The sequence below is a fragment of the Aspergillus pseudodeflectus genome (assembly GCF_044049435.1).
Source record: "Aspergillus pseudodeflectus strain CBS 756.74 chromosome Unknown BJX68scaffold_107, whole genome shotgun sequence".
NCBI lineage: Eukaryota > Fungi > Ascomycota > Eurotiomycetes > Eurotiales > Aspergillaceae > Aspergillus > Aspergillus pseudodeflectus.
This window is the reverse complement of record NW_027263883.1, coordinates 25,548-48,756: the sequence shown is the minus strand read 5'-3', so window position 1 is coordinate 48,756 and position 23,209 is coordinate 25,548. Positions and strand designations below refer to the sequence as shown.

The 23,209-nt window shown below is 47.9% G+C and overlaps 10 protein-coding genes across 10 annotated transcripts; 4 read left to right on the top strand and 6 right to left on the bottom strand.

Annotated features, from left to right (window-relative positions):
• Positions 1-563: 563 nt before the first annotated feature.
• On the bottom strand, positions 564-1,841 carry BJX68DRAFT_273333 (uncharacterized protein; the record flags this gene model as incomplete). Its single annotated transcript, XM_071047426.1, has 4 exons — positions 564-670; positions 743-1,561; positions 1,619-1,720; positions 1,778-1,841. 4 exons carry the CDS (start codon positions 1,839-1,841, stop codon positions 564-566), a joined length of 1,092 nt encoding a protein of 363 aa, XP_070892279.1.
• Positions 1,842-2,288: 447 nt separating this feature from the next.
• On the top strand, positions 2,289-4,371 carry BJX68DRAFT_273332 (major facilitator superfamily domain-containing protein; the record flags this gene model as incomplete). The annotated part of the gene is made up of 10 exons (XM_071047425.1): positions 2,289-2,470; positions 2,522-2,574; positions 2,630-2,711; positions 2,758-2,804; positions 2,872-3,116; positions 3,209-3,495; positions 3,581-3,862; positions 3,960-3,990; positions 4,053-4,126; positions 4,182-4,371. 10 exons carry the CDS (start codon positions 2,289-2,291, stop codon positions 4,369-4,371), a joined length of 1,473 nt encoding a protein of 490 aa, XP_070892278.1.
• A 4,232-nt stretch (positions 4,372-8,603) lies between these two features.
• BJX68DRAFT_250307 (DUF3435 domain-containing protein) lies at positions 8,604-11,746 on the top strand. Its single transcript, XM_071042238.1, has 6 exons — positions 8,604-8,734; positions 8,800-9,320; positions 9,375-9,636; positions 9,703-10,025; positions 10,124-10,497; positions 10,561-11,746. Exons 2-6 carry the CDS (start codon positions 8,965-8,967, stop codon positions 11,598-11,600), a joined length of 2,355 nt encoding a protein of 784 aa, XP_070892277.1. The 5' UTR covers positions 8,604-8,734; positions 8,800-8,964; the 3' UTR covers positions 11,601-11,746.
• Positions 11,747-12,820: 1,074 nt separating this feature from the next.
• Positions 12,821-13,887, bottom strand: BJX68DRAFT_259784 (S-adenosyl-L-methionine-dependent methyltransferase; the record flags this gene model as incomplete). Its single annotated transcript, XM_071043763.1, has 4 exons — positions 12,821-12,996; positions 13,065-13,407; positions 13,472-13,576; positions 13,675-13,887. The coding sequence occupies 4 exons, from the start codon at positions 13,885-13,887 to the stop codon at positions 12,821-12,823; spliced, it is 837 nt and encodes a 278-aa protein (XP_070892276.1).
• A 453-nt stretch (positions 13,888-14,340) lies between these two features.
• BJX68DRAFT_274327 (flavin-containing monooxygenase) lies at positions 14,341-16,193 on the bottom strand (the record flags this gene model as incomplete). Its single annotated transcript, XM_071047639.1, has 5 exons — positions 14,341-14,710; positions 14,787-15,254; positions 15,310-15,815; positions 15,935-16,068; positions 16,133-16,193. The coding sequence occupies 5 exons, from the start codon at positions 16,191-16,193 to the stop codon at positions 14,341-14,343; spliced, it is 1,539 nt and encodes a 512-aa protein (XP_070892275.1).
• BJX68DRAFT_250302 (bZIP transcription factor) lies at positions 16,097-17,414 on the bottom strand. Its single transcript, XM_071042237.1, has 3 exons — positions 17,382-17,414; positions 16,998-17,327; positions 16,097-16,937 (listed from the first exon to the last, which is right to left on the bottom strand). The coding sequence occupies exons 1-3, from the start codon at positions 17,406-17,408 to the stop codon at positions 16,503-16,505; spliced, it is 792 nt and encodes a 263-aa protein (XP_070892274.1). The 5' UTR covers positions 17,409-17,414; the 3' UTR covers positions 16,097-16,502.
• A 271-nt stretch (positions 17,415-17,685) lies between these two features.
• On the bottom strand, positions 17,686-18,962 carry BJX68DRAFT_250298 (flavoprotein-like protein). Its single transcript, XM_071042236.1, has 2 exons — positions 18,280-18,962; positions 17,686-18,205 (listed from the first exon to the last, which is right to left on the bottom strand). Exons 1-2 carry the CDS (start codon positions 18,853-18,855, stop codon positions 17,801-17,803), a joined length of 981 nt encoding a protein of 326 aa, XP_070892273.1. The 5' UTR covers positions 18,856-18,962; the 3' UTR covers positions 17,686-17,800.
• A 35-nt stretch (positions 18,963-18,997) lies between these two features.
• BJX68DRAFT_250297 (arsenate reductase ArsC) lies at positions 18,998-19,922 on the bottom strand. The gene has a single exon (XM_071042235.1). It carries the CDS (start codon positions 19,819-19,821, stop codon positions 19,414-19,416), a length of 408 nt encoding a protein of 135 aa, XP_070892272.1. The 5' UTR covers positions 19,822-19,922; the 3' UTR covers positions 18,998-19,413.
• A 403-nt stretch (positions 19,923-20,325) lies between these two features.
• On the top strand, positions 20,326-21,027 carry BJX68DRAFT_273326 (bZIP transcription factor; the record flags this gene model as incomplete). Its single annotated transcript, XM_071047424.1, has 2 exons — positions 20,326-20,367; positions 20,422-21,027. The coding sequence occupies 2 exons, from the start codon at positions 20,326-20,328 to the stop codon at positions 21,025-21,027; spliced, it is 648 nt and encodes a 215-aa protein (XP_070892271.1).
• A 144-nt stretch (positions 21,028-21,171) lies between these two features.
• BJX68DRAFT_250294 (arsenic resistance protein) lies at positions 21,172-22,674 on the top strand. The gene is made up of 4 exons (XM_071042234.1): positions 21,172-21,565; positions 21,619-21,761; positions 21,825-21,911; positions 21,968-22,674. The coding sequence occupies exons 1-4, from the start codon at positions 21,202-21,204 to the stop codon at positions 22,616-22,618; spliced, it is 1,245 nt and encodes a 414-aa protein (XP_070892270.1). The 5' UTR covers positions 21,172-21,201; the 3' UTR covers positions 22,619-22,674.
• Positions 22,675-23,209: the final 535 nt, after the last annotated feature.

Genomic DNA, 23,209 nt, shown 5'->3' with positions numbered 1-23,209 from the left:
TCTTTTGCTATAATTCTAATAACATGCCTGTTTTTGCCCATATACTTGGTATATAGATTTCATGGCGTAGTACTATATAACCTTGGTAGTCATGTAACCATGGCATCTGATATAAATATTAAGCATTCTAGCTTCTTTATATTAGCCTTAATTTAAGTTAGTTTATTACAGCACATGGTAGATATTTATATTATGGCTAAGATATCTAGATTTGTATTTATTAATTTCTACCTCCTAGAGTCTTATTTCCCGCTTAAACACAAAACTAAAAGACTAATACGTATAAGCCTAAAGGTTCTAGCGCAGGTCTGGTACACAAAGTCTCTATGTTTGCTAAGTAACCGCGTTAAGGCGTCAACAATGTTCCCTTGGTAGTGGCAGGGGTGGGACATAATCAAGGATATCACTCAAACCAATCCCCAGGTCATGGTTAGTGGCAGGGGGATTATAGGGAACAATCAAGTACAACCATTAGCACGGTTACTACACCAGAGATCGCCCCCTCATACCGATCCCCATGCCCTGGCAGGAATATCCTCTTGCCCGTCTGGCATTTAGAGCGCTCAGTCATAATACTGCTGCGGCACCCCCGCAATAATCTCCTTCTCGGGCTGGTCGACAAGCCCTGTCCGGAACCGATGGTCCTTTGCAATCCGTGCCCTCGCCCATTCTATCCCAGTCCTGTCATCAGCCTAGCGTCCACTTCCCCAAGAAAACAAGAACAAAAAAAGAAAGCACTCACCTTCAGCCGTAACCCCCTCCAGCGCCCGCACATACTTGCCCTCCAACCGACTCCCCACCCGCTCCACCACCGGACTCTCCAACGGCCTCATGGCAACCCTGGCCTCGGGCCTCGCAAAGTAGATCAACCCCAACCTCGATTCACTCACTTGATCCCCCGGCGGCCTGACAACTCTATGCACCGTGGACTTGAAGAACCCCCCGGAAAGATACTCGAGCGCATCGGCGATATTCACGATAATCGCATCGGGCTCGGACCGCACATACCGCCACACCCCGTCCGGGGAAAGAACCTGCAGCCCGGCAACAGGCTGGTGGAAGAGAAACGTCAACGTGTTGTAATCCGTATGCCCCTTGGCCCAGATATTCCCGACCGCCGCATCGTCCGCCGCAGGACGCGGGTGGTAGATCATGTACCGGAGGTACTCGAGGCCAGGCTCGTCGTAGCGATGTAGATTGGCGAGTGCCTCCTCGTCGTCAATCTCCAGCACGTACGCGAACAGCCGTAGTAACGGGAGGAGTACATTATTGTGGATGTGCAGCGAAAACTCGCGTATCTCCTCGTAGTGATCGCGGATGACTCGTGGATGGGCCCGCTCATGCTCCGGCGTGAACTTTGGGATGTTGTATCGCTCGTCATTGTCGCGTCCGCTTAGTTTCCCGGTTGACTGGGGCTTGTAGCCGCGGAAGTCGCCCGAGGCTGTGTCGCATATGTATTTTAGTTTTTCGTCGAGCGGGAGGGCGAAGAGGGCTTTTGCGATGGCGTATTGGCGGGTTATTTGCGTGGTGGTTAGGCCGTGGTTTGTTACGTAGAAGAAGCCTTTATCACCCAATATTAGTATATGATGTATAACAAGTTGAGTGAGGGGGTTGCTACCATTTTTGTTGATAAAGCTGAGGACTTGTTCGGCTAGGGATTGTTTCCCACCTGGTTGGGAAAGGAGCGAAAGGTCGAGAGCTTCGAGGGAGGCCCAGTCCACTGTTTACAGGGTCAGCATAATCAACTCAGTATAAGTACCGAGAAGTAGGTGCTTACAGTTCTCCTTGGTCTGCGGTGGAGGTACATAGGGTTCCAACGGTGGTGCAGTTGTAGACGGCATTGTCTCAACTTGAAGACATCGAGATATATCAAGGGCAGCAGGACTTTGTCTGTGTCAGAAGATAAATACCCCGCAGCTATATAATCGATCCACCTTGTGTCTCCAACGATGTTGACATACCAGCCTAGTATGAGCACATACATTCCGACCATCACACCATCCGCTGTTATATAACCTGTTATTCGCCAAGGCCCATTTGGAGACGACCAGGATCATTAGCTCGTGCGATATCAAGATATCCGGCACGTTTGGCAACGATATAGGGTAGACCGCAATAAGAATTGGAGACAAGTGAAGATGCCATTTTGGTGGCTGTCACGTTATCGGTCAATCTCCGCGTGCGGGTGAGATTTTTCAAGAAATTGGGGTTGGTATATATATTCGAAGCATCGGCATTAAGAATCATACTTTGCTGCTGTCTAAGCTTTACCAAGAACGCCACACGCCATGGCAACCACGACTGACAAGTCCGCCATCGTCGAGGCAGCGACACCAGTATCCCCCATTCACAGCAGCCTCGACGAGAAACTTGTTTCTCGGAGACAACGACTGAGGAGAATCATATGGGATACCTTTGACTATTCGGCCGAGGAACGATGGTTCATTTTCAAGATTGACTTTTTTATCCTGTATGTCCTCGCAACCCCAAAGATCCAATGGTAGAATTAATGATCTTTTAGGACATGGGCAAGCTTCTCATATTTCTCCAAGAATCTGAACTCCAATAACCTCTGTGCGTCCTCACAACCTCCATATCATAGAAGAGGAAGAAGCTAATATATTGGCAGCAAATGCCTATGTCTCGGGCATGAAAGAAGAACTCAACGTCGTCGGCAATGAATACCAAACCTTCACCACCATGTGGACAATGTCCGTTCCCCTCCCCTACCTTAAAACACCTACTAATATGGAGCAGAGGATACGTCGTCTCCCAGATCCCCTCCCAAATGATCTGCACCCGCGGTAACCTACTCCCCAACACCTCTTCCCCCTTCATATCTCCCCAACTAACAAAAGATCTATGCTCAAGTCCGCCTCTCCCTCTGGTGCCCCTCCTGGGAACTCCTCTGGGTAATCGTAACCTTTGCCTCGTCGGCCGTCAAAACACCTCACCAGCTCTACGCCTGCCGCTTCTTCGTCGGTCTCGCCGAGGGCACGTTCTACCCAGCCGTGCACACCGTGCTAGGCGGGTGGTATACGAAACGCGAACTTGCAAAGCGCGCCTGCATCTTCTTCGGCTCGGCGTTTGTCGGGAGCATGTTCAGTGGGTATCTGGTATGCTCGCTCCCTTCCCCTATGCTCTCCTCTTGCACGTTTCTGGTGAGATATGGGGCTTTGCTGATCTGGGAATGTTGTCGTGTGCATAGCAAGCAGCCCTGCACAGCGGGATGAACGGCGTCGCGGGCCTCTCCGGCTGGCGCTGGCTCTTTATCTTCGATGGGGTGATTACCCTCCCCATGGCTGTGTGGGGGTACCTTGCGCTCCCGGACCTGCCGAGCAACACGCGTGTTTTCTGGCTCAAGCCACACGAAAAGGAACTGGCACGGGAACGGATGCGCAAGGCCGGGAAAGCGCTCGACGAGCCGATTACGCTCAAGGGTGTCAAGAGGGTTCTCTCCGGGTGGCACTTTTGGGTTTATACGGCTTATTATACGTATGTCTCCCCCTTCCTATCTCTTTCCGTTCTAGATATCTAGAGGGGGATGAAAAAAAAAAAAAAGGCTAACCTAGTAATTGAGGTCAATGTTCTTCATCTGCTCCGAAAACATCGGCGGCTACATGAACCTGTGGCTCAAGAGTCTGGGCCGATACTCGGTGACACAGATCAACACGTATCCGACGGTGACGAACGCAGTGACGATCCTGACGAGTTTGGTCTATGGCTGGACGAGCGACGCGATCCAGCTGCGCAGCCCGATTGTCTTCTTCAGTCTCACGGTTTGTTTTTTCGCGGCGATGAATCTCGCCATCTGGGATGGGGTTCCGTTTGGGCTCAAGTGGGCGAGTTATTATCTTACTGGGTGCGTGTTTCTTCCCCCACCTTTCCTGATAATCTGGGCTGATGGCCGTGTAATCCGGGTGAATGATATCATGGCTTATGGGTGTGTCTCTGAATAGGTTCGCGCAGGGGTCTGGGCCTGTTTTCCTGGTACGTCGATTCTTACTTCCACTTCTTTATCCCGCTTGCAGAACTAATGGGTGGCTGGCCAGACAATGGTCAACGAAGTCTGTGCAGGCGATAGTCTCGAGCGGAAGATCATCCTCGGTTCTACCAACTCGATTTCGTGAGTTGCGCCCCTCGTGTGTTGTTGGGTAAGACCAATCGCTAATTATGGCTAGATACGCGTTCAATGCCTGGATCCCTCTGATCTCCTACAACACAAACTATGCCCCTCGATTCCTTGTAGGAAATTCTGTCACGGTGGGGTTAATCGTTTGTGCCGCGTCAACGCTGGCGGGGGCTGTGTGGCTTGAGAGGCGGGATAAGAGGGAAAATAATCAGGCAGGATGGAGAAGAAGACTCCAGTGAACCAGGACACGTGCATACAGTGTGATGCTGATATGTGTTTTATCTCCATGCAACTTTTGTGATTGGATTGAAGTGTCGCTCTCGAGTTTATTTCGTGTTTTTCCAAAGGGAAAGGCGAAACTAGCAGACTAACTGAATTAATCTGTACGGTTAAGGATAGCGGTTTTAGCCAGCATGGACAAACTCACGAGCGCTTTTCCCTATAGGAGCGTCTTTTCTGGAAGCTAAATATCAGAAGTATAGTAGATCCTACTTGCGATTCTCCAGCGACTTATTTCTGCACCTATCAGACAGTCCGAAACGATATCAAAGAAGCGTAGGCTAGTGGGATGCCATCTTAACGTACACCAGTGTTGCTTAGTATAACTCGTATGAGGTAGGAGAGAGTTTTATTCTGTAGCTAAACCAGCTGCTGACTATCTTGTATAAATGAATACGATGGGACTGTCTGGGAGGTGAGCACTGTTGGCTAACTAGTCTAAGCTAGTCCAGAGATTTCAATACCTACCTCTGCAGACTTTCAAAAGCAGGCTTTTTCCTACATAGTTGCATGAGTATCATGGTCATTATACTCGTGCTACAGAGTAAGATATTTATCGTCATATTCCTCGCTCTCTCAGCCCACTACTCTGCTCTCACAACACCACTGCTGGCAACGACTGCATCCACATCCACATCCACATCCCGCGCAACGCACGAACCCCCAAATCCAGACAGGACAACCCTAATTGACCCTGTAGAATCCATCTAATTCTACTATAAAACCCTCTACTACGTTAGTACAGCCCTGTAATACACTACCTATAAATATAGCAAAGAGCTCCTTGTAACGGCCCTTGGAATCTCCATGTATGAAATACTTAATACCTTAATATACAACTCCAACTAGTAGTGGTACCTAAAGGGCGTCTTCTAGATCTAGCGTAGCCAGGACGTGAATAGCTCCTCTAGTAGCCTATACCAGGCTATCTAGTAGGCATGGCTACCCTAGGATATCTAGGCCATGTTCTATAAGTACTATAGGTACTTTTTATTCTAAGGGCCTATAGTTAATTATCCCAAGCTTAGGGGTGAGGATCTGGTGCTACGCGTAGTATATTTATTAAGTTAGGTAGTGAATTTCTATGTAGAGGCGAGGATAGATTTAAATAGTAAGAATATAAATAGAAATCAAGATTCTAATATAGATATTAAGGTGGCATGGTGGCGTAGTAAGAGAGGCATGGAGCTAATAGACATGCTTAAGCACTAGTAGAGCTTTATAAGCACCATGTTTAAGACGCTCCTAATAGAGAGCCATGAGGGTATATATAGGTAGACACTGATCTAGATCTATCTACTATTATTTATAGTCATAATATAGGTATATTCCTTCATAAAGATCCTTATATACCTATATAGTCTAGTAACAAGCGGGTTTATAGAGTTTTAGAAGATTTAGGTGAATCCCTCCTATTTTTACGTCCCTTATATATTAAAGTATAAGAAGCTAATACTAATAACTACTTTATAGAAAACCCTTAATAAATCTATCTTTATAATCTATAGAATTGCCATGGAGCTAATAGACCCTAGCTACTAGATAATCTCTATATAGTGCCTCTGTAGCACCAGGCTATGCATCTAGGATAAGGCGAAGTAGGAGATGATTATCTCGTTTATCTAGGCGTGTGGCACGCGTATAGGGTGGCTGATAGAGATGATGCTAGAGGATCTATGGAGTAAGTGGTAGAGGGTAGCGTGAGGCGTGGCTATAGATAGTATAGTTATAGTAATAGTTATACTTTACTTACTAGGAGAACTATATATAAATAGAAGAGCTTGGGAAGATACCTAAAAGGATAAGATAGATAAGTGAAACCCTTTTCTAGAGGACTCTAGAGGTCTAGCCCTTGTATTAGTCTCTAGACGGACTCTAGGAACTCTACGTAAGAGTATACTTATACTACCTCTACTTTCTATCTCCCCCCTAACTTAAATATAAGTTAATTATTCCCTTATTTACAACTCTACATGTGGACCCTACTAATATATAGGGTAACTATATAACATGATTCACCTAGAGAATGTCTTGCTAGGTATAGAGTTAGAGATTCCCCTAAGACTATTAGCTAGGGCCGTGAAATATATGTACTAGACCCTAATCTACTGTCACGGGCCTCGCCCTGCTTATGTCCCACTTAGGTCATTGCCACGTGACAATCCTCTGTATATAGTCAGCCCCGCTTTGTAGAACCTCTATTAGTTCTTCATGCTTCGTATTTTAGTTTAATATAACCTTATTTATTAAGAGATATTCCTTATATAATATAATATATTAAATTGAGCTCTTTATTTTATCTCTCTATATGTGAGGGGCTGAAGCCGGACTTATATTCAATCTAGCTAGGCCACGAACTGTGTATGAAAAGCTTAAAGAAAGAGAAGTTCTCCAGGCACGTTCTTCCCGTCAACATGCCACAGTCACGTGTGCGGGCGCTAGCCCGTGCCTGGTATCAGGCACTGGCCCGTGACAATACCCCCCTCCTAGTCTAAACCTTATAAGGGGTACGATAACATGGTTATTATCATTAAGTTAGCACTAAATTACCTCTTAAATAGGGCTATGTTACTTCTTAAAGACATCTAGCACTATATAGTCCTGGATAAAATCTAGTTTTATTTATATCTCACGTGCCCATCCTACCTATTTTACTAGTACTTTATTATAGTATCCTTATCCTATCTTCCTGCGTTATATAGCTAGGATGTGTTTAACTTTATATTCCTCTTCTCTATTAATAAGTAGTAGGGGTGGCTGCGTATTATCTATGATTTAGGATGGAAATAGGTCTGTAGTAGCTAGGCGGACTAGTTTAACATAGAAGACTAGGTATATGCTAGTAGGTATATTAAGCTGAATAATATATAGTAATAGGATATCCACTACCTAATAGTATGTATACAGCCAGTCTAGTTTCTTTAATAGTTATTACATACGTATATTTTAGAGGTTTAACTAAACCTAATCGTCTTTCTTGTACGTGGGGGCGGCCTGTTATTATTAGTTTATTTACTCCTCTTATTAGGCCTATATAGAGGTAATAATAGCTTGGGCCTAATTAGTAGCTTCTTATAGGTAATTTATAAACATTTCACCTACTATTCTTAGTAGTATTAGGACGTCCTATAGCTAGCTTGCTTCGTCCAAGCTAATTAGGTTAATATAATATTCATATATAAAGAAGAAGGGTGAGATTCCTATTAAGGTAGTATTATGATTATTAATAGTAATAGTAACTATTAGTAGTAGGTCTTTCTAGTCATCTTATACATACGTAGTGAATATATATAGGGTTTGTTTAATCTCTTAGTTAGTATATTCTATTATACTGTCTATCTAGGGGTGGAAAGTAGCTAATAACTAGTATTAAATTAATAGTCTTTTACAGACCCTGCCCTAGAATATACTTATAAACTAGGGTCTATAATCACTTATAATAGCTAGTGGAACTCTATAGTATATATAAAAATATATAAGGAATACCTCTGCTATGTCCTCTATAGTTATATTCTTTATTCTAATTAAGATAATACTCTTTATTAGCTAGTCTATTATTACTATATAATTTATTACTTTTATAGGTCTAGAAGATGATAGTCCTGTAATAAAGTCTACTAATATCTTAGCCTAGATTTATTAGGGAATTAGTAGTGGTTTTAATAGTCTATACTTAGTATTATATTATATCAAGCTCTATCCACAGACTATATAATTCTAAAGGAAATATTATATATCTTTTACTACTCCAGGCTAGAAAAACTATTAAGATAGTATTAAATAGGTAGCATCTCACCTAGGATATACTATTATATATAAATTATAAATCTTCTATATAATTCCTATATATAAGACTTTATTCTCTAGGATCTATATTTATTACCTAAAGTAGAGTAGGCCTTAATTATCTATATAGTACTTAGATAAACTTATTTTAATATCTAGTTTAGTAATTCAGTGTTCCCTCTTAAGTAAGGTATAAGAAATTTATTAATATACTATTTGACAATTTGGACTTACCAAACGTACGCCTTTTTCGGCCGCCTTCGACGCCTTTTTCGGCAGCCATTTGGTAACACGTGACTTCATCCTTCCCACACGCTCCCATCCTCGCTACCACCACGCACCAGTCAAACTCGCCCTCAGCGCCCCACCACCGTGGGCGTTTCATCGACTTCAAGCGTTGGTCTTTCAGCATCGTTCCTCCAACCAGAAGCTTTCTAAGGGAGCTGAAAATGGCTTCACTTCACCCCTTCAAATGGGCCTGGGCACTGGTTAGCCCACGAGGGCGCCAACTCGTTTACCGTGGCCCCCTTCTTCCAGGTTTGTTTGTCTTTTATTCTCTCTCCATCGTGATCCATCTGCCTAACCACCCTACAATTCTTAAGAAGCTCATCCTCTAGCCTCAAGGTCTTTTCTTGCACCTACAATAAACTCACTTCACTCTTTAGTACTCGCGGCACTAGATTTAACGGCGCCGTTCCCCGCTCCCCCATCCGCACGACCCCGGTCCCTTCCTTCTCAGTACCCGTCCCTCATTTCCTGCAAACCCAATGATGAAGCGTACCCGTGCGCGACAGAATCGATCCCTACGGGCAAGGAGTGACTGCAGCGAGAACGATGTCGCCGGTAGCAGTACCGACTCGGACGACCAGTGCGATGCCACTTATGAGACGGATGTGACTGAGCCAGACATCAGCGAGCCGGACCATAGCCCGAGCCCCCGAAAACGCCTCCGGTCGGATGAGAACCACCCTGTTTTGGAGCCAAGTGTATCCAATGAGGCTGACGAATTCGACAACGACCCCCTCGATGACACCGGAATCGACCTCTGTGAGATCGACGAGGATTTTGACAAGGCTGGAGGAACCATCGAACGACGGGAGCGGATTGAATCCCGATGGAAGCGGTCAGTGACATTGGCGGAATGCCACCTTTGATGTTCTCTGCTAATGCAGCCTAGATATTGTAACAGCAAAATCAAACTCGAGCCTAATGTGCAAAAATGGCGGGATCCCGAGGAGGCCCTGCGCCAGGCGTCGAACAACGACCTATATCGGTTCTTGGGCTGGTCCCTCAAACTCGAGCGAGGAAAGGATGGTCGACGTAACAAGGGCATTCACAAGTCTAGCTCGTTGAATACGGACTGGAAGAACCTTCGTGGTTACTACCAGAAACTGACCAAGATCAAAATTGACGATAAAGATGGGTCAGAAGTGCGAAGGGTCAGTAGCATGAACTATTATTCCTTCGATTTGTTTGACCAACTTGTCTAACCATCCAATTTATAGGGTATTAAGTATTTGGTTGTAGAGCATGGGTTAGATACGCAACCGAAAAAGAAGACGCCAGTCTACATTGAAGATATCGGCCCGCTGAACGAAACGATTCTCTCGACTCAGCAAAAGAAGTTCTACCTTGGATTCCAGCGCGTTCAAGTGTGCGTGTTTAATGCGCTGGCTCTGTTTACTGTACACCGCCGGAGCGCCCTATTGAGTCTCCAGTTCAAGGACCTCCAAATCTCGCTGCAGAAGGATCCTCGCGGCGGACCTCCTATCCCTTTGGTTGAACTAACGCCAGATGGATGTAAAAAGTTTCTTGGGCTGACTAAATTGTAAGTGTGCTGCCTTCATTTCCCCTTCATATTTCATGATCTCCAAGTCGATCCGTCAACACGAGTCCAACCGGGCAATGGGGGCTAACGGACGACAGGACTACATTTGCACTCCCTGAAGTGGTCTACGGACCATCTCTGGTGATATGTCCCCATACGTTACTATTCGGAGTCTTATTCCATGCCAAGGCATTCCGGAATAACTTGACGTCAAAGGCCCAGCTGCGGAAGCTCTTTGTTAGCAAAGGTTGCCAGCAGCTCCTGGTGCCCTTAGACCGGAAGAAGGCGGATTGGTATGTCTTTTGCAAAACAGAATTGGTCAAAGGCATTCCAACCATCCAGCGGACCCAACCCATGTCGAAGTCCTCCATGTCTAGCCTCCTGGTCACGTTTGGGGAGATCCGCGGATGGCCCGGGGCATTCCATGCCCATCAGTTCCGGTACGGGGGTGGCAAAGTGATTAATGAGAGTGGTGAGCAACTCTTTCCATACCACGTCTTTACGGGTCCTTTCAGCTGCTGACATTCAACTTCAGGATGGGTCAGTAAGGAGCAACATATGTTAATCATGAAGCACGCTAGCCCCCGGACCTTCCTCAACCATTACCATCCTTTGGAGATCGACACAGATATGATTCGGGTTATCTGTGGCCTTGACCCGGACGTGGAATTAATGCGGGCTGTCACGCGCCAGAATCGTTGGCAAGACCCACGACGCCCGAGATATTTAACGGAGCGACAGAGGGCACAGGTGGAGGACCATCCTGAGTTGGAAGAAGCCCGCCGGAAGCTAAAGGAGATTGGCGCCCAGTATGATAAGACCCAAAAACCGGGCCTGCTCCCGCGGATCGAGAGACAAAAGAAGGAGGTAAGGAATACGCGAAAACGATTGCTGAGGGCTCTGCGGCATCAGATCCGAGAGAACTTTGATGAAGAGCAGGCATTCCTGGATATTCAGGCGCAGCTCGCTGGCACTGCAGTTAAGGAAGAGGACGAGGAAGAGGATGAACCTTTTGAAGATGCTATGCCTCCACCCCAGCTACATCTTTTGCAATGTCTTTTGTCGTTCCCGATCTCCAATTCGCTGGAGGATGAATGGAGTCGACGCGATGCAGCTGCGGATGCGGTAATGCAATATTGTGACGTCCTTGAAGGAGGCCCTCTGAGAGGCCGGCCCAGGCGAGAAATTACGACCTCCAGTGCATCAGAAACGCCCATGGCTCAACCCCCGGATGTACCCCAAGTTCAAGACAGCGTCAGCGCATGCGAAATCGGACCCGCTACCATGCACGGGAAGCCATCGCGCGCTACCAAGGAATACTTGGAGAATTCGGAACAGCCAGAGGCCTGTTTTCAATGCTTTGCAAATAAGAAGCTACCTGATAAGGTTCGCTGCCGGATGTTTCATGATGCTGGCTGTGTCACGCGCCACTTTGATGCCATTCATCTAAAGGAAGAGCCGCTAAAGTGCAACTGGTGCGAAGTGACCTTGTTGCATAAAATGGCGTTCCAGCGCCACGCGATTGATGAGCATCGGGTGCGCAGTCGCTGGCGTCGGCCTGATCCGGAGTTTTGAACGGGATAAGAACGAGTTAACACTATGTCTGACTCGTGCTATATTAGTTTCTAAACCCACTAAAGTTATTTGCGCCATTTTGCAACCTAGCGTAGTATTTTCCTAATCCAATTTACTAGTTGAGGACTTTTCAAGTTGAATCCACCGTCTGCCATAGAAGAATGCACCGATTGCCCAGGAACTCGTACAGCAAGATTCCCTTCAATGTATGTATTTAATATGGATTAAACACTTCCTCTTTCCCACTCAAAGGCTCCTTAAAATGGATGCGCGCATAGCTTTCCGTTTTCACACTTTTAAGGGACACCTTAAGCTCCTATAAAACATCTGCTGCGAACTCCAGTTCTTCTCGAATCTCCTCTGAGCGCTTGAAAGTATCAGAATGCAGGAACGTGTCTATTGTTGCCTGAGCGAGTAGTTGCCGAACCGAATGGCCCTTGGGTAAGCGAGTAGCTGCATAGACATGTTCAGGCGTCATGTGATGAACAAGTCTTGGATTCAGAATAGTTTAAAGGTACGTAGTACTTGGAATAACAATAGAAATGACCGCGAAGAACAAGGAAGATTAAATCCAGGTGGTAACGAGCGTCCTATTTATTCTTCGTTCTGGCATACCATCCCGTATACCGTTCCCTGGTACGTACCTTGCCTGGTATCTTGCCTATTGTTCCTTGGAGGGTCCTTCCCGATCCCGCGATTCCCTGGCATCTTGTGACCTGGGCCCTGGTTCGCGGGAACGGTAGCGGAGTTCTCGCGAGCCGCTGCCGCCCTCCTAGGGTTTCAACTACCGTGAGACACATATGGTAGGATTCTCTTGGGTTTGGCTAGATCGGGTTTAGCGCTCAGACGTTGACCACTGAGTGCTGGGGTGAGCATCGGGCATTGGATTGTTGCGGGCCCAACTAGTGCTGCCCGTCGTCGCCGCCCTCAATGACCAGCGGTCGCTCGTTCATTTCCTGAGGGACCGAAACACCTACCAAGAAGCGTATCCAGGACTTCTCCAAAGTTGGGAGTCGATCGGGGGCGAGTTAATTTTGGTCCACCGGTAAATTTTGCAGATGCGTCATATTATCCTCAACAATGACCAAATTCAGCAGGCTGAGGCGTCAACGTCGCATATTATTCCAAGACTCGTTAAGCTAACCTAGCCTTGACAGCGTAAATCTGAAAGGACCCTAGAATAAGATTAGTCTACTCGGCATGCCAATCCAGATGGGAGATTAAAGAGTCAGGAAAAGATACGACTCACCAACCCACGCGTTAAAATCAACGTCTGCAAACTCACCCGCGGGAAGCCTCACTGACTCTTTGGCAACACCACAACAACTGCCCTGACCTGCCTCCGAGGACTGCTTGTAAAGATTTATATCGGCGTTCGTGTCCACAAGCAGGATATCTATATTCTGGGATGTTACTTTCCCCTACCGCACCACTTCTGAGCACCCAAGGAAAGAGTAAATATACCCGTAAGCCCAACCCCCTCTAACCAAGCCTGGTACTCCGATACCTGACTTGCTCCCGCAACACAGCCGACGTAAAGTGCCATATCATCAAGGATAGCTGCAGGCAGCTCGCGGCGGGCAAGGATATCGCTGATCGCAACGCGGCCGCCGGGCTTTAGTAGTCGTGCGATTTCAGCAAAGACCCTGGGTTTGTCTTGAGGTGGGACAAGATTGATAACGCAGTTGCTGATAATACAGTCAACTGTGGAGTCCTCTAGCGGGATGGATGTAATGGGGGATCGGATGAAGAGAGTGTTTTGCAGGTTAGAGCGACTGGCGTTTCGGCGTGCGAGGCTTATCATTTCCTAGTGTGGAGGATGTTAGGTTGCGATATGGACAAGTAGCGAGCCAAGAGGGTATGTGGCTGACCTCTGTCATATCGACCCCAAAAGCCTTCCCTTGCGGGCCGACCTTCCGAGCAGCGAGAAAGACATCAATACCAGCTCCGCTTCCCAAATCCACGACCGTTTCGCCCTAAGTTAACAATTAAGCCACGCGACAATGTCTTCTGAGTCGGGCTTCTTCAAATTCTTCTCCAGTAACCGGAGGGATACATTTGTAGGGATTCTCACCTCCTTGATTCCTGCAACAGCACCAGGGTTCCCACAACTAACACCCAGATTCGCCTTCTCGGGGAGCGAGACCAGATCCTCCGCCGAGTAGCCAAATGCGCGGGCAAGGCTATCCTCAACGCTGTTGGGGTTTCTAAATTGTTGAGTATCGTGGCTTTGTTTTGCTATGTTGCCGTAGCGGGCTTGCACGGCGTTATAGATTTCTTGCGTCATTTTTGTGCAGAGGCTGTGATTGATATGCAGGTGGTCGCAAGAACAAAAACCTTGAGGAGGATGGTGGAGAGGCAATGTCGGTTCTTCCTGATATACTTTCTGTTGTCGGCGGCTGATGCTGTCATCACGGGACCGACGGTGTCGCTGATTGGACGGCTCTATAACTGGTAGGTCACCATTTATGCGGGCGGAGACCATCCCACGCCGGGGTTCAGGCGTGATACAAGGACATATGACGCTAATTATTACGCGGCCCAGGGTTGCTGGTTGTATTAGTCAATGCAGCGTTGTGTACTTCCTACTGGAGTAGGGAAAGGAACAAGCCAGAAGACAGGAGGCTAGTCAAATAGGCACATTGAGGAAAAGGATAAATGTCATCCAAAACACACCCTTGTACACAGGTACAGACATAGATAGAGAGAAAGAAACAGAAAAATTCATTTAACCTTTCATTTAATACCCCACAGCATAGTCCTCCCACCTCACAGGCCAGACACAACGTGTAAGCCAAAACTCGGTCTGCGTTCCTGGCCACACAAGCGTATTCCGCCCTGTTCGCGCATCAACGTACCAATTCTGCACATCAGCGGAGTAAATAAGTCCATCCAATTTGTGCTGGAGGTTGACATTATACATCTCATGCGCGGCAGGGCGTACATCAATCCATCTGCATCTATCGCGTTTATTGTGCGAAAATAGCGGCTGAAGCACACGCATAATGTACTCGACTGAACATTCGATCCCCAATAATGTGGAGTGGCCCGAGGGTAGTGTATTAGGCCCCGTTATCATAAAGAAATTTGGAAAGGACGGAGCTGTTACTCTGCAAGCTGTTAGCAAAGCCGCACTAGGTCAGGAAGAGGCGATTCCCGGCATGTACGATCATTGCATCTACATACCCCATGTACGCAGACGGATAGCTGCCATCTTTGTGCCAGACATCAGATATGGTAACCCCATCTCGCCCCAGTATCTTAATTGGCGTGATTAGGCTCTGCGATTTGAAGCCGTTTGCGAGAATCAGGATCTCTGCAGGTATTTCCTGCCCCCCATCGGCTGCTAATGAGTATGGGCCCGACACACGAAGGTTTTCTGACAGCCTTAAACCGACTCGGGAATCATGTAGGACCCCGAGGTACCCATGATCTAACACAGGACGTTTGGCGCCAAAGGTAAAAGCAGGGATTAGCAGCGAATGGTACTTAGCTGGTGCGGCTCGCTGCATATACCGTTTCAGGTTCACTTCAAGATGGGTGCGCAGGAACCGGCCAAGTGTAGTCTTGCGAAAAGCCGCAAAGGCAAGGTCAAATTTTGTCGCAAGCAGCCAGCGACGGGTTTTTAGGAACCAAGGGATGTGGCTTAAAAGCCTGCAAAAGAAAAGAAATTATTATGGTGAGAAGGGAATGAGCATGCGGAACGTACCATTTCTCTTTTGAACCAATAATGCGATCTGTCTTTGGAGCAATCCAGTGTGGGCTGCGGATTACCTGTGTTAGCTTCGACAACCCCGTCTGCTTGACCAGCCACGGAATAAACTGGTTTGCAGAGCATCCGTTACCGATCACGACAACATTGCGCCCCTCGAAATCGACACTATGGTCCCAGGATGCGCTGTGGAAGACGCGCCCTTGGAATTTTGTAAACCCGACAATACCATCGGGCCCGCGTGGGACATCGAGGAAGCCGACAGATGTGATAAGACTCCGACAATATACCGTATAGAGAGTCCCTGACGCAGCGTCTTTGAAATGAACCTCCCATGTATGATCGTCCTCCTTCCAGGTGGCGGAGAGGCATTCTTGCTGCAGGCGTATGCGCTCTGGAAGATGGTGCCCGGTAGCTACACCGTCAATGTAGGCGAGAATCTCAGGCTGCGAGGCATACGTGGACGACCAGTTAGGGTTAGGCGCGAAGGAGTATGAGTAGAGCTGCAAAGCCGGCGTTGTAGTTAGTATATCAACTTCGGAAAACTCCATGCCCAGAGAACTAAGTACCACAGAATAACAGGGATAATAGCTTGGTTAACCGCTAAGTTCGACAGACATACCACTGAAGGAATATCGCACCGTAATCCTGGGTATATATTCTTCGCCCAGGTGCCCCCGATCCGGTGATGTTTCTCGAACACGCCGAACGTTGCGTGCGGATACTGTTTCTGCAAGTTTACCGCAGCACATATGCCTAGACAATGACCTTATTATCATATTATCCGGCTTGCCGCATAGTGATAAAGGGTTGAGATTACCTCCGAGTCCTGCGCCGACGATGACCACCTCGAGAAAACTGCTGTCTAATAGCATTGACATTTTAGAGCAGATAAAAAGATACACAGCAGCAAGGGAAATGAATATAGGCCGGCTGCTTTGGGATTAATCTGGAACTTCTTAACGGAGGCTGGCTGCTTAAATGATGTGTGGTGACATGGCCAAGACTTCCCCACGTGTAAACAGTGACATCCCATTCTACCTACATTTGTCAGATGGTGACATACCAGATACTGCATTTCTTTCAGGCTATCAAACCTGCTTAAGTCGACGCAATACGAGAGGGACAACAAAGAAAAGAGAGGAAAACGAAAAAAGAAATGTAATCAAACAACCCTGGCAGCGTCCTGATTAAAGTCCACTAACAAGCTCACAAAGTACCGCTAAAAGAGTCCCATTATCCACCCGACAGCCTTCCCCGGGACCAGCGGGCATCTTGTACCCATACCGCAGCTTCGTCTCGAGCTCGAGTACATCCTCGCCCGTGCGGTTGCACTGGATAATGAGGTTGAATGCGACGCTGCATAATGTAGTCTCGCCGTTGACAGAGGTTGCTGGCCGCAAGGCTTCTTCATCTAGGGCGTGCAGTATACCGGCTGGAACTTCGGTCATGATTAATTCAGTGTCCCATGTTGGAGGCTGACTCTGATTTATGTTTAGTGAGGTCTCATTTGCCCCTAGCATCGGGGCAGAGTACGAGAGATCCAACACATCGGGACTAACAAGGCCTATATTCCGAACACTGGAACTTGGTTCTCCTGTAGCCTGAGCGTCGAGTTGATCACTCTGATGAACATAGGTTAGCCACCAAAATACTACGATATGAAGGGTACCTCAAGCGCGTACAGACATCGACCCTGGCTCCAATCTCCCAAACTCCACACCAGGTACGGGACCCGCAGGAGCGATAAGACCGGGTTCTAACGACCCCTGCAGTCCGCCAAAAGGGGCGCTCTGTAGATACCCCTCGAGCGATAAGTTGTCAAACCCAATCGACTCTAGTAGGGTTCTAAGTATGCGATTCTCCTTTGCTAGGCTCATGCTCGGCATGGGTACTTTAACCGCTGCAACCGCTGACTCCAGCTGCCTTACTTTCTGCTCCAGCTCCACAACATGTTGCTTCCTCCGCTCTCGCGATTTGCGTTGATTATTTCGGACCCGAATGAGGTCTTCGGCCTAGATATATGTTATCGGAGAACTTCAGATGCTCAAAACCTAGTCACGACATGCCTTGGTTTTTCGTTTTGGGCGGGGCATGCCTCTCTCTGCCTTAGGGTTTGATATGGGATTTCTGGCGGACACGCAGATGTTGGGTATCGATGGGACTCGACTCGCACTAGATTATTCTATATATTCGTCTGGATGTGATGAAGTTGCGAAAGGGCCATCGATGCATGATGGAGCCGGGGGGGAGGTTGTTGGAGATAACGTCAAAGAGTCATTCGTAACAAACAGCCCGTTATTAGTCAGCAAACCAATGAGCGATGGTGCCAAGGCGGAATCATTGCAAGATGTGACGCGCACTTGGAACCCGGTATTATCCATTATCGGAAATAAAATCATCTATGTTCTATCTAGCGCGGACGTTTGTCAAGCGGCAGTTACAGTCTATCCTGTGTATATATCAATCAACAACAATGGAATGACGCTTAACTGTTCCCCACAGCAGCCCTAACTCTTGCCTCCTTGATCTTTTTTTCCTCACGCTCACTAAACCGATCGCCGAAAGTCTGAAGATGCGGCCTCATAAGAATCGTATATTTGACAAACTCCTCCATACAATCAACCAATCGATCGCGATTTGAGCTCGGTCTCAGTCGTTGGTCCCCCTCTAGACCCTCGTCAGGGAAATGCGTATATGCCATGGGAATAGACGACTGATTCGGGATCGTGAACATGCGCATCCAGCGACCAAGGATGCGCAGTGAGTTTACTGCATTAAAGGACTGTGATCCACCGCAAACTTGTCCAATTGCGAGGGTGCGGCCTTGAGTAGGCCTGATAGATCCTGTACTAAGAGGTATCCAGTCAATTTGATTTTTGAAGACAGCGGTCTTTGATGTTTGATTCATATGTCAGCATGTATAGCCTTATAATAATGGGCTGAGACGAAAGGCGAGAGACGCACCAGATTCCCATGCTGCTCTGGTGAGATCCACACATGCCCGTCGCTCCACGTGCTCAGCGCTCGGAGTTCCTGGACTTTCGGATGCGTGTGATCGACGTCGTTTTTTACAGGAAGGCCTTCAGGGTTGAAGACACGGACGTCGCAACCGAGACGGAAAAGGATTCGCGAGGCCTCAAAGGCCACCAGCTTTGAGTATGATCGACGTCGGAGGCTACCGTAGAGCACGAGGACTTTCAACCGGCTATTTGTGGCCGCCAGGTCTTTCTCGGCCATGTCAAGCACAGACGTTAATTCTAGATCATTAATCCAGTCCGGAGACGAGTCAGACTTGAGGAGGAATGGGCGATACTTCAGGCGGATTTCGACGTCGTCTTCCAGTGAAGATATTGCGAGTGTTCTGGATGGCACAATCCCAGATACTATGGATTTGATTTCAGATCCGAGTGGCTGTCTTTGGCCGTTTGAAGTGGCTATAGCCATTGTCGTGTGAAAGAAGCCTGCAAATTGTACCGTGGTGTAAGTGGGAGGTAAGGGGTTTAAATTTAAAGAAAACGTGCTTCTTAGACAATGCCACATCAGAGATTACCTGAGAGGCTTTGCGCGAGGTGCAGAACACTGAGGAGTCTTCCTTATTCAAGTTATTATCGCGAAATGCCGATTTGGAGCGAAAGAATATTCAGACCCTGTTGAGTCAATCGACACAGAAAAGGAGCAGTATGTCACTGGCGGACCATGATTGGCCGGATTTTTGGGCTCCTGGTTCCGCCGCCTGTTGTAGATGTCACTCCCCATGTGGGCCCACCTGCTTTGCCATACAAAAATCCCACCCATAGAAACATCCCCATTCGTTGGTTTATGGAGACAGCACAGAGCCAGCGGGGGGAAGGAGATGAAGAAAAGAACAGCATGCGTTTACTCCCAGTGGGTAGATAGGAAACCTTTCCACACAACGTGGACAATTATATAAGAGGAAAGATCAGTGTAGATTCCTAACGCTAACTGTGCATCTCCTAGAGTCACTTGAGTCACTTGCAGGACAGAAGAAATTCGACCCTTGTCTTAGTAGAGACCCTGTGCCCATTAAAGAAGCGGAAGAACAGGCCCGCTATATTACACCATAATCCCACCCCGTCCTCACGCAGACTGTAGAAGCTCAGCAGCAAGTCCCTCAATCCTTCGTTTAATCTCGTCCCTAATAGGCCGTATAGCTTCCAACCCCTGCCCTGCCGGATCATCAAGCTTCCAATCCAGATAGCGCTTTCCCGGAAAGTACGGACACGCATCGCCGCATCCCATAGTAACAACAACATCGCTGACCCGCACTGCGTCTTCGGTGAGGATCTTGGGCTGCTGCCCTGTTAGATTGATTCCCTCTTCCCGCATCGCTTCCACGACCTGCGGGTTGATTGAGTCTTTCGGGGCGGATCCGGCCGAGAGCACTTCGATTTTGTCGCCGGCGAGGTGGCGAAGGTAGCCTGCGGCCATCTGAGAGCGGCCGGCATTGTGGACGCAGACGAAGAGGACGCTATGGTGAGAGGTCATTTTGGCTGTGCAGGAATTCGTCGGTATGATTGCGGGAGGAGTGAGAGGGGTGGTATCTCGACAGGTGGGAATGTCCGTTGTTGCCGGGGAGGGCTTCGAGGAGCAAGGGAACTTACATTTTCAATTCCAACTTGATATGTGGTCGTTATATACTAGTACCTTGCGTAGCGACACTACTCGACCCGCGCCTGACCTCAAGGTGGAAGATCAATGGCGTGGCACGCTGACAAGCCAAGCCCACGTGCGGAATGCTCGACCAAGAGAATGGGAGGGTTCGCAACCCCAACCAGGAGTCAGGAAATATCTTTTGCCACGTTTTTAGTCGACTGGAATACCGCCTCTTTAAACGAAGTGAGGAAAAGGAAGAAATATAAAGAATAACGAGCAACTGAGCGGTCAGGGCGCAAGTGCACAAGTCCACCTCCAGCTCAGACCAAATACACGTTCGCTTTGACCCCCGCACTTTCAAAATCAACCCTCGTATTCCGCACGATCTCTGTGATAATGGCACGGAGGGCCTTGACAGATGACCAGACATCTTGGACCGTAAGTCTCTCCGCATTCTCTAAAGGCCCTTTTGTAAGTACTGAATAACCAAAGACCGGAAATGCGGCTCGAATCCGCGATAACCAACGCCGCTCCCGCGCGCGTCGAAAAGACTACATTCGCGAGCTTGAAGAACGTGTGCAAAGTTATGAAAAACTCGGGGTAACCGCCACGCAGGAGGTTCAGGCGGCTGGGCGAAAAGTGGCACAGGAGAACAAATGGCTGCGGGAACTGCTAGGTCTTCATGGAATTTCGGATCTGCAAGTCAATCATTACGTGGCTTCGAGAAAAAACGAGAATGCGGTGCCAGCTCCGCCAGAGTTAGGTAGAGAGGGTGGTCATAGAAAGTCGATGGCCACGTTATCCACAAAACAGCATGCTCATCAACATGTGCTGATGTCGTCCCCGGCTTTCTCAGGCGAGGAGCCCGTGCCGCAAGACAGGATAGGAAGCGGCCAGGCCAACGGGCTGCCACTTAACCAATACACAATGGCAGAACAGCATGTCGAGACGTCAATGTCCTGTGAGGCTGCGGCGAATATCATTGCGGGCATGCAGATTGATTCCGATAGATCTCTGATACGAGAAAGGCTTGGCTGCGGTTCGGCGGATTGCCAAGTGCGACACTTGACCATTTTTGAGATGCTGGATTTTGAGTGACGATACGATGCACCAATCAAATGAAGAGAGTGACATTCACTTCACACGAAGATTGTCAAAAAGGATATCAGCACGCCAAGTGGGGCTTAATTTGAGTCGCGAGGGCGGTGACTATCAGCCAATCAGGCTATTGCAGTGACAGCCGGCGGTGCCACCTTGTCAAATTTCATCTTCATGGTTGCCGTATATAAGCTTGTTCTCTGTTATGGAAGGCCTAACTACTATCATACTGTAATCCCTACCCATTCCCATGAATCGACACAGCCTCCAGCCCATCTCGCCGAAATGAATCCTATCGACTCTGAGGCGCAGTCAGCGCCCACCCCCAACTTGCCTGTTAATGATGTGGAAAAACAAGGCGATGCAGCCCGTCCCCAGAAGAAGCAGTCCGCATTCAACAACCTCGGGATCCTTGACCGCTTCCTGGTTATATGGATCTTTCTCGCGATGGCCATCGGTATCATCCTAGGCAACTTTGTTCCTAGCACGGGCCCTGCTTTGCAGAGGGGCAAATTTGTTGGGGTCTCTGTACCAATTGGTGAGCTCCTTCCGATATCAACAATCGCTGCCGATATCTAATACCTGCTAAAGCTATCGGTCTCCTCGTCATGATGTACCCCATTCTGTGCAAGGTGCGATACGAGTCACTACACGAAGTCTTTCGCACCCGTCAGATCTGGGTACAAATTGCGTTTAGTGTCATCCTAAATTGGATCATTGCTCCTTTTTTCATGGTGAGCTGCGCTCAGGGCCTATTGCATGACAGGGCTCACTAATTAACTATAATCAAAATACAGTTAGCTCTAGCGTGGGCATTTCTCCCAGATGAGCCGGAGTTGCGCCAGGGATTAATCCTTGTCGGTCTGGCAAGATGTATCGCCATGGTACGCGGACCTGCACAATAACTCAATAGTCGTTCTAACCAACAAACTCCATATAGGTCTTAATCTGGACAGGTCTGGCTGGTGGCGACGGCGAGTACTGCGCGATTCTAGTCGCTATCAACTCACTCCTTCAAATGGTCCTCTTTGCCCCGCTTGGTGTCTTTTTCATCCAAGTTATTAGCGGCGACGCTGTTTCCTTTGAATACGCCACCGCCGCAAAGAGTGTCGCCGTCTTCCTCGGAATCCCACTTGGCGCGGCTATCCTCACCCGCTTTACGCTTCGTCACCTAGCAAGCCCGCGCTGGTATGATACCGTCTTCCTGAAATGGGCTGGGCCATGGTCTCTCATCGGCCTGCTTTTCACAATCCTCGTTCTCTTCGCTTCCCAGGGCCGCCAGGTTGTCCATCAGATTGTGTCCGTTATTCGCGTCGCCGCGCCGCTAATTGTCTACTTCTCAACAATTTTTTTCATTACCTTCCTAATCGCGTATAAACTAGGCTTTGGATATCGGCTTGCCGCGACGCAGAGCTTTACTGCAGCGAGTAATAACTTTGAGCTGGCCATTGCCGTTGCTGTTGCTACATTTGGGGCTGATAGTAACCAGGCCCTTGCGTCGACGGTGGGGCCCTTGATTGAAGTACCGGTTCTTCTTGGTCTGGTATATGCAGTTAAGTTTGTGGCGAATAGATTAAAGATGGAGGATTAGTGGTTGTCTTGTGATATACCTCTCGGAGTACCAGAATTAGTACTTGATTTTTTTATCTCATAATATCCGCAACTTCAAGGAGGCTGCGGACGGTCCGTTTCCTAAAGGTTCGCAAACGCTGCCCGGGCTTTACAGGGATTCGCTTTGATACTCAACATGTTTCCCAGCCCAAGATGATGTAACAAGCCTTGCATTATATGGTGAGCGCGATACTGCTGTGAAGCAGCTCCTCGATTTCAAGACAGATGTATCTGCTGGAAAACACGGGACAAGATAATCCCGTCCTGTGTATATGCTGGAACGATTTGATACCGACGATCACGGTGAAAGTTAGCCACTTGGGAAGGTGCTGTACCAAAAGGATCTCAGCCTGTTCGTCTAAAGCCTATCAGCTTATCAGATTCATCGACAAATATAAGATGATATGATGAGGAATCCGAAATGTAGTGAACATATGCATCTCGTAAATCTGCATTGCGCTCTTTAACTTTTTGTTTTGCTGCTTTTTTGGACCAACCTTCAGAGCACGGCTGATGTTGCATGGTGGAACTTCGACCTCAAACTCATCATACAAGAAGATGGCCGATTCAT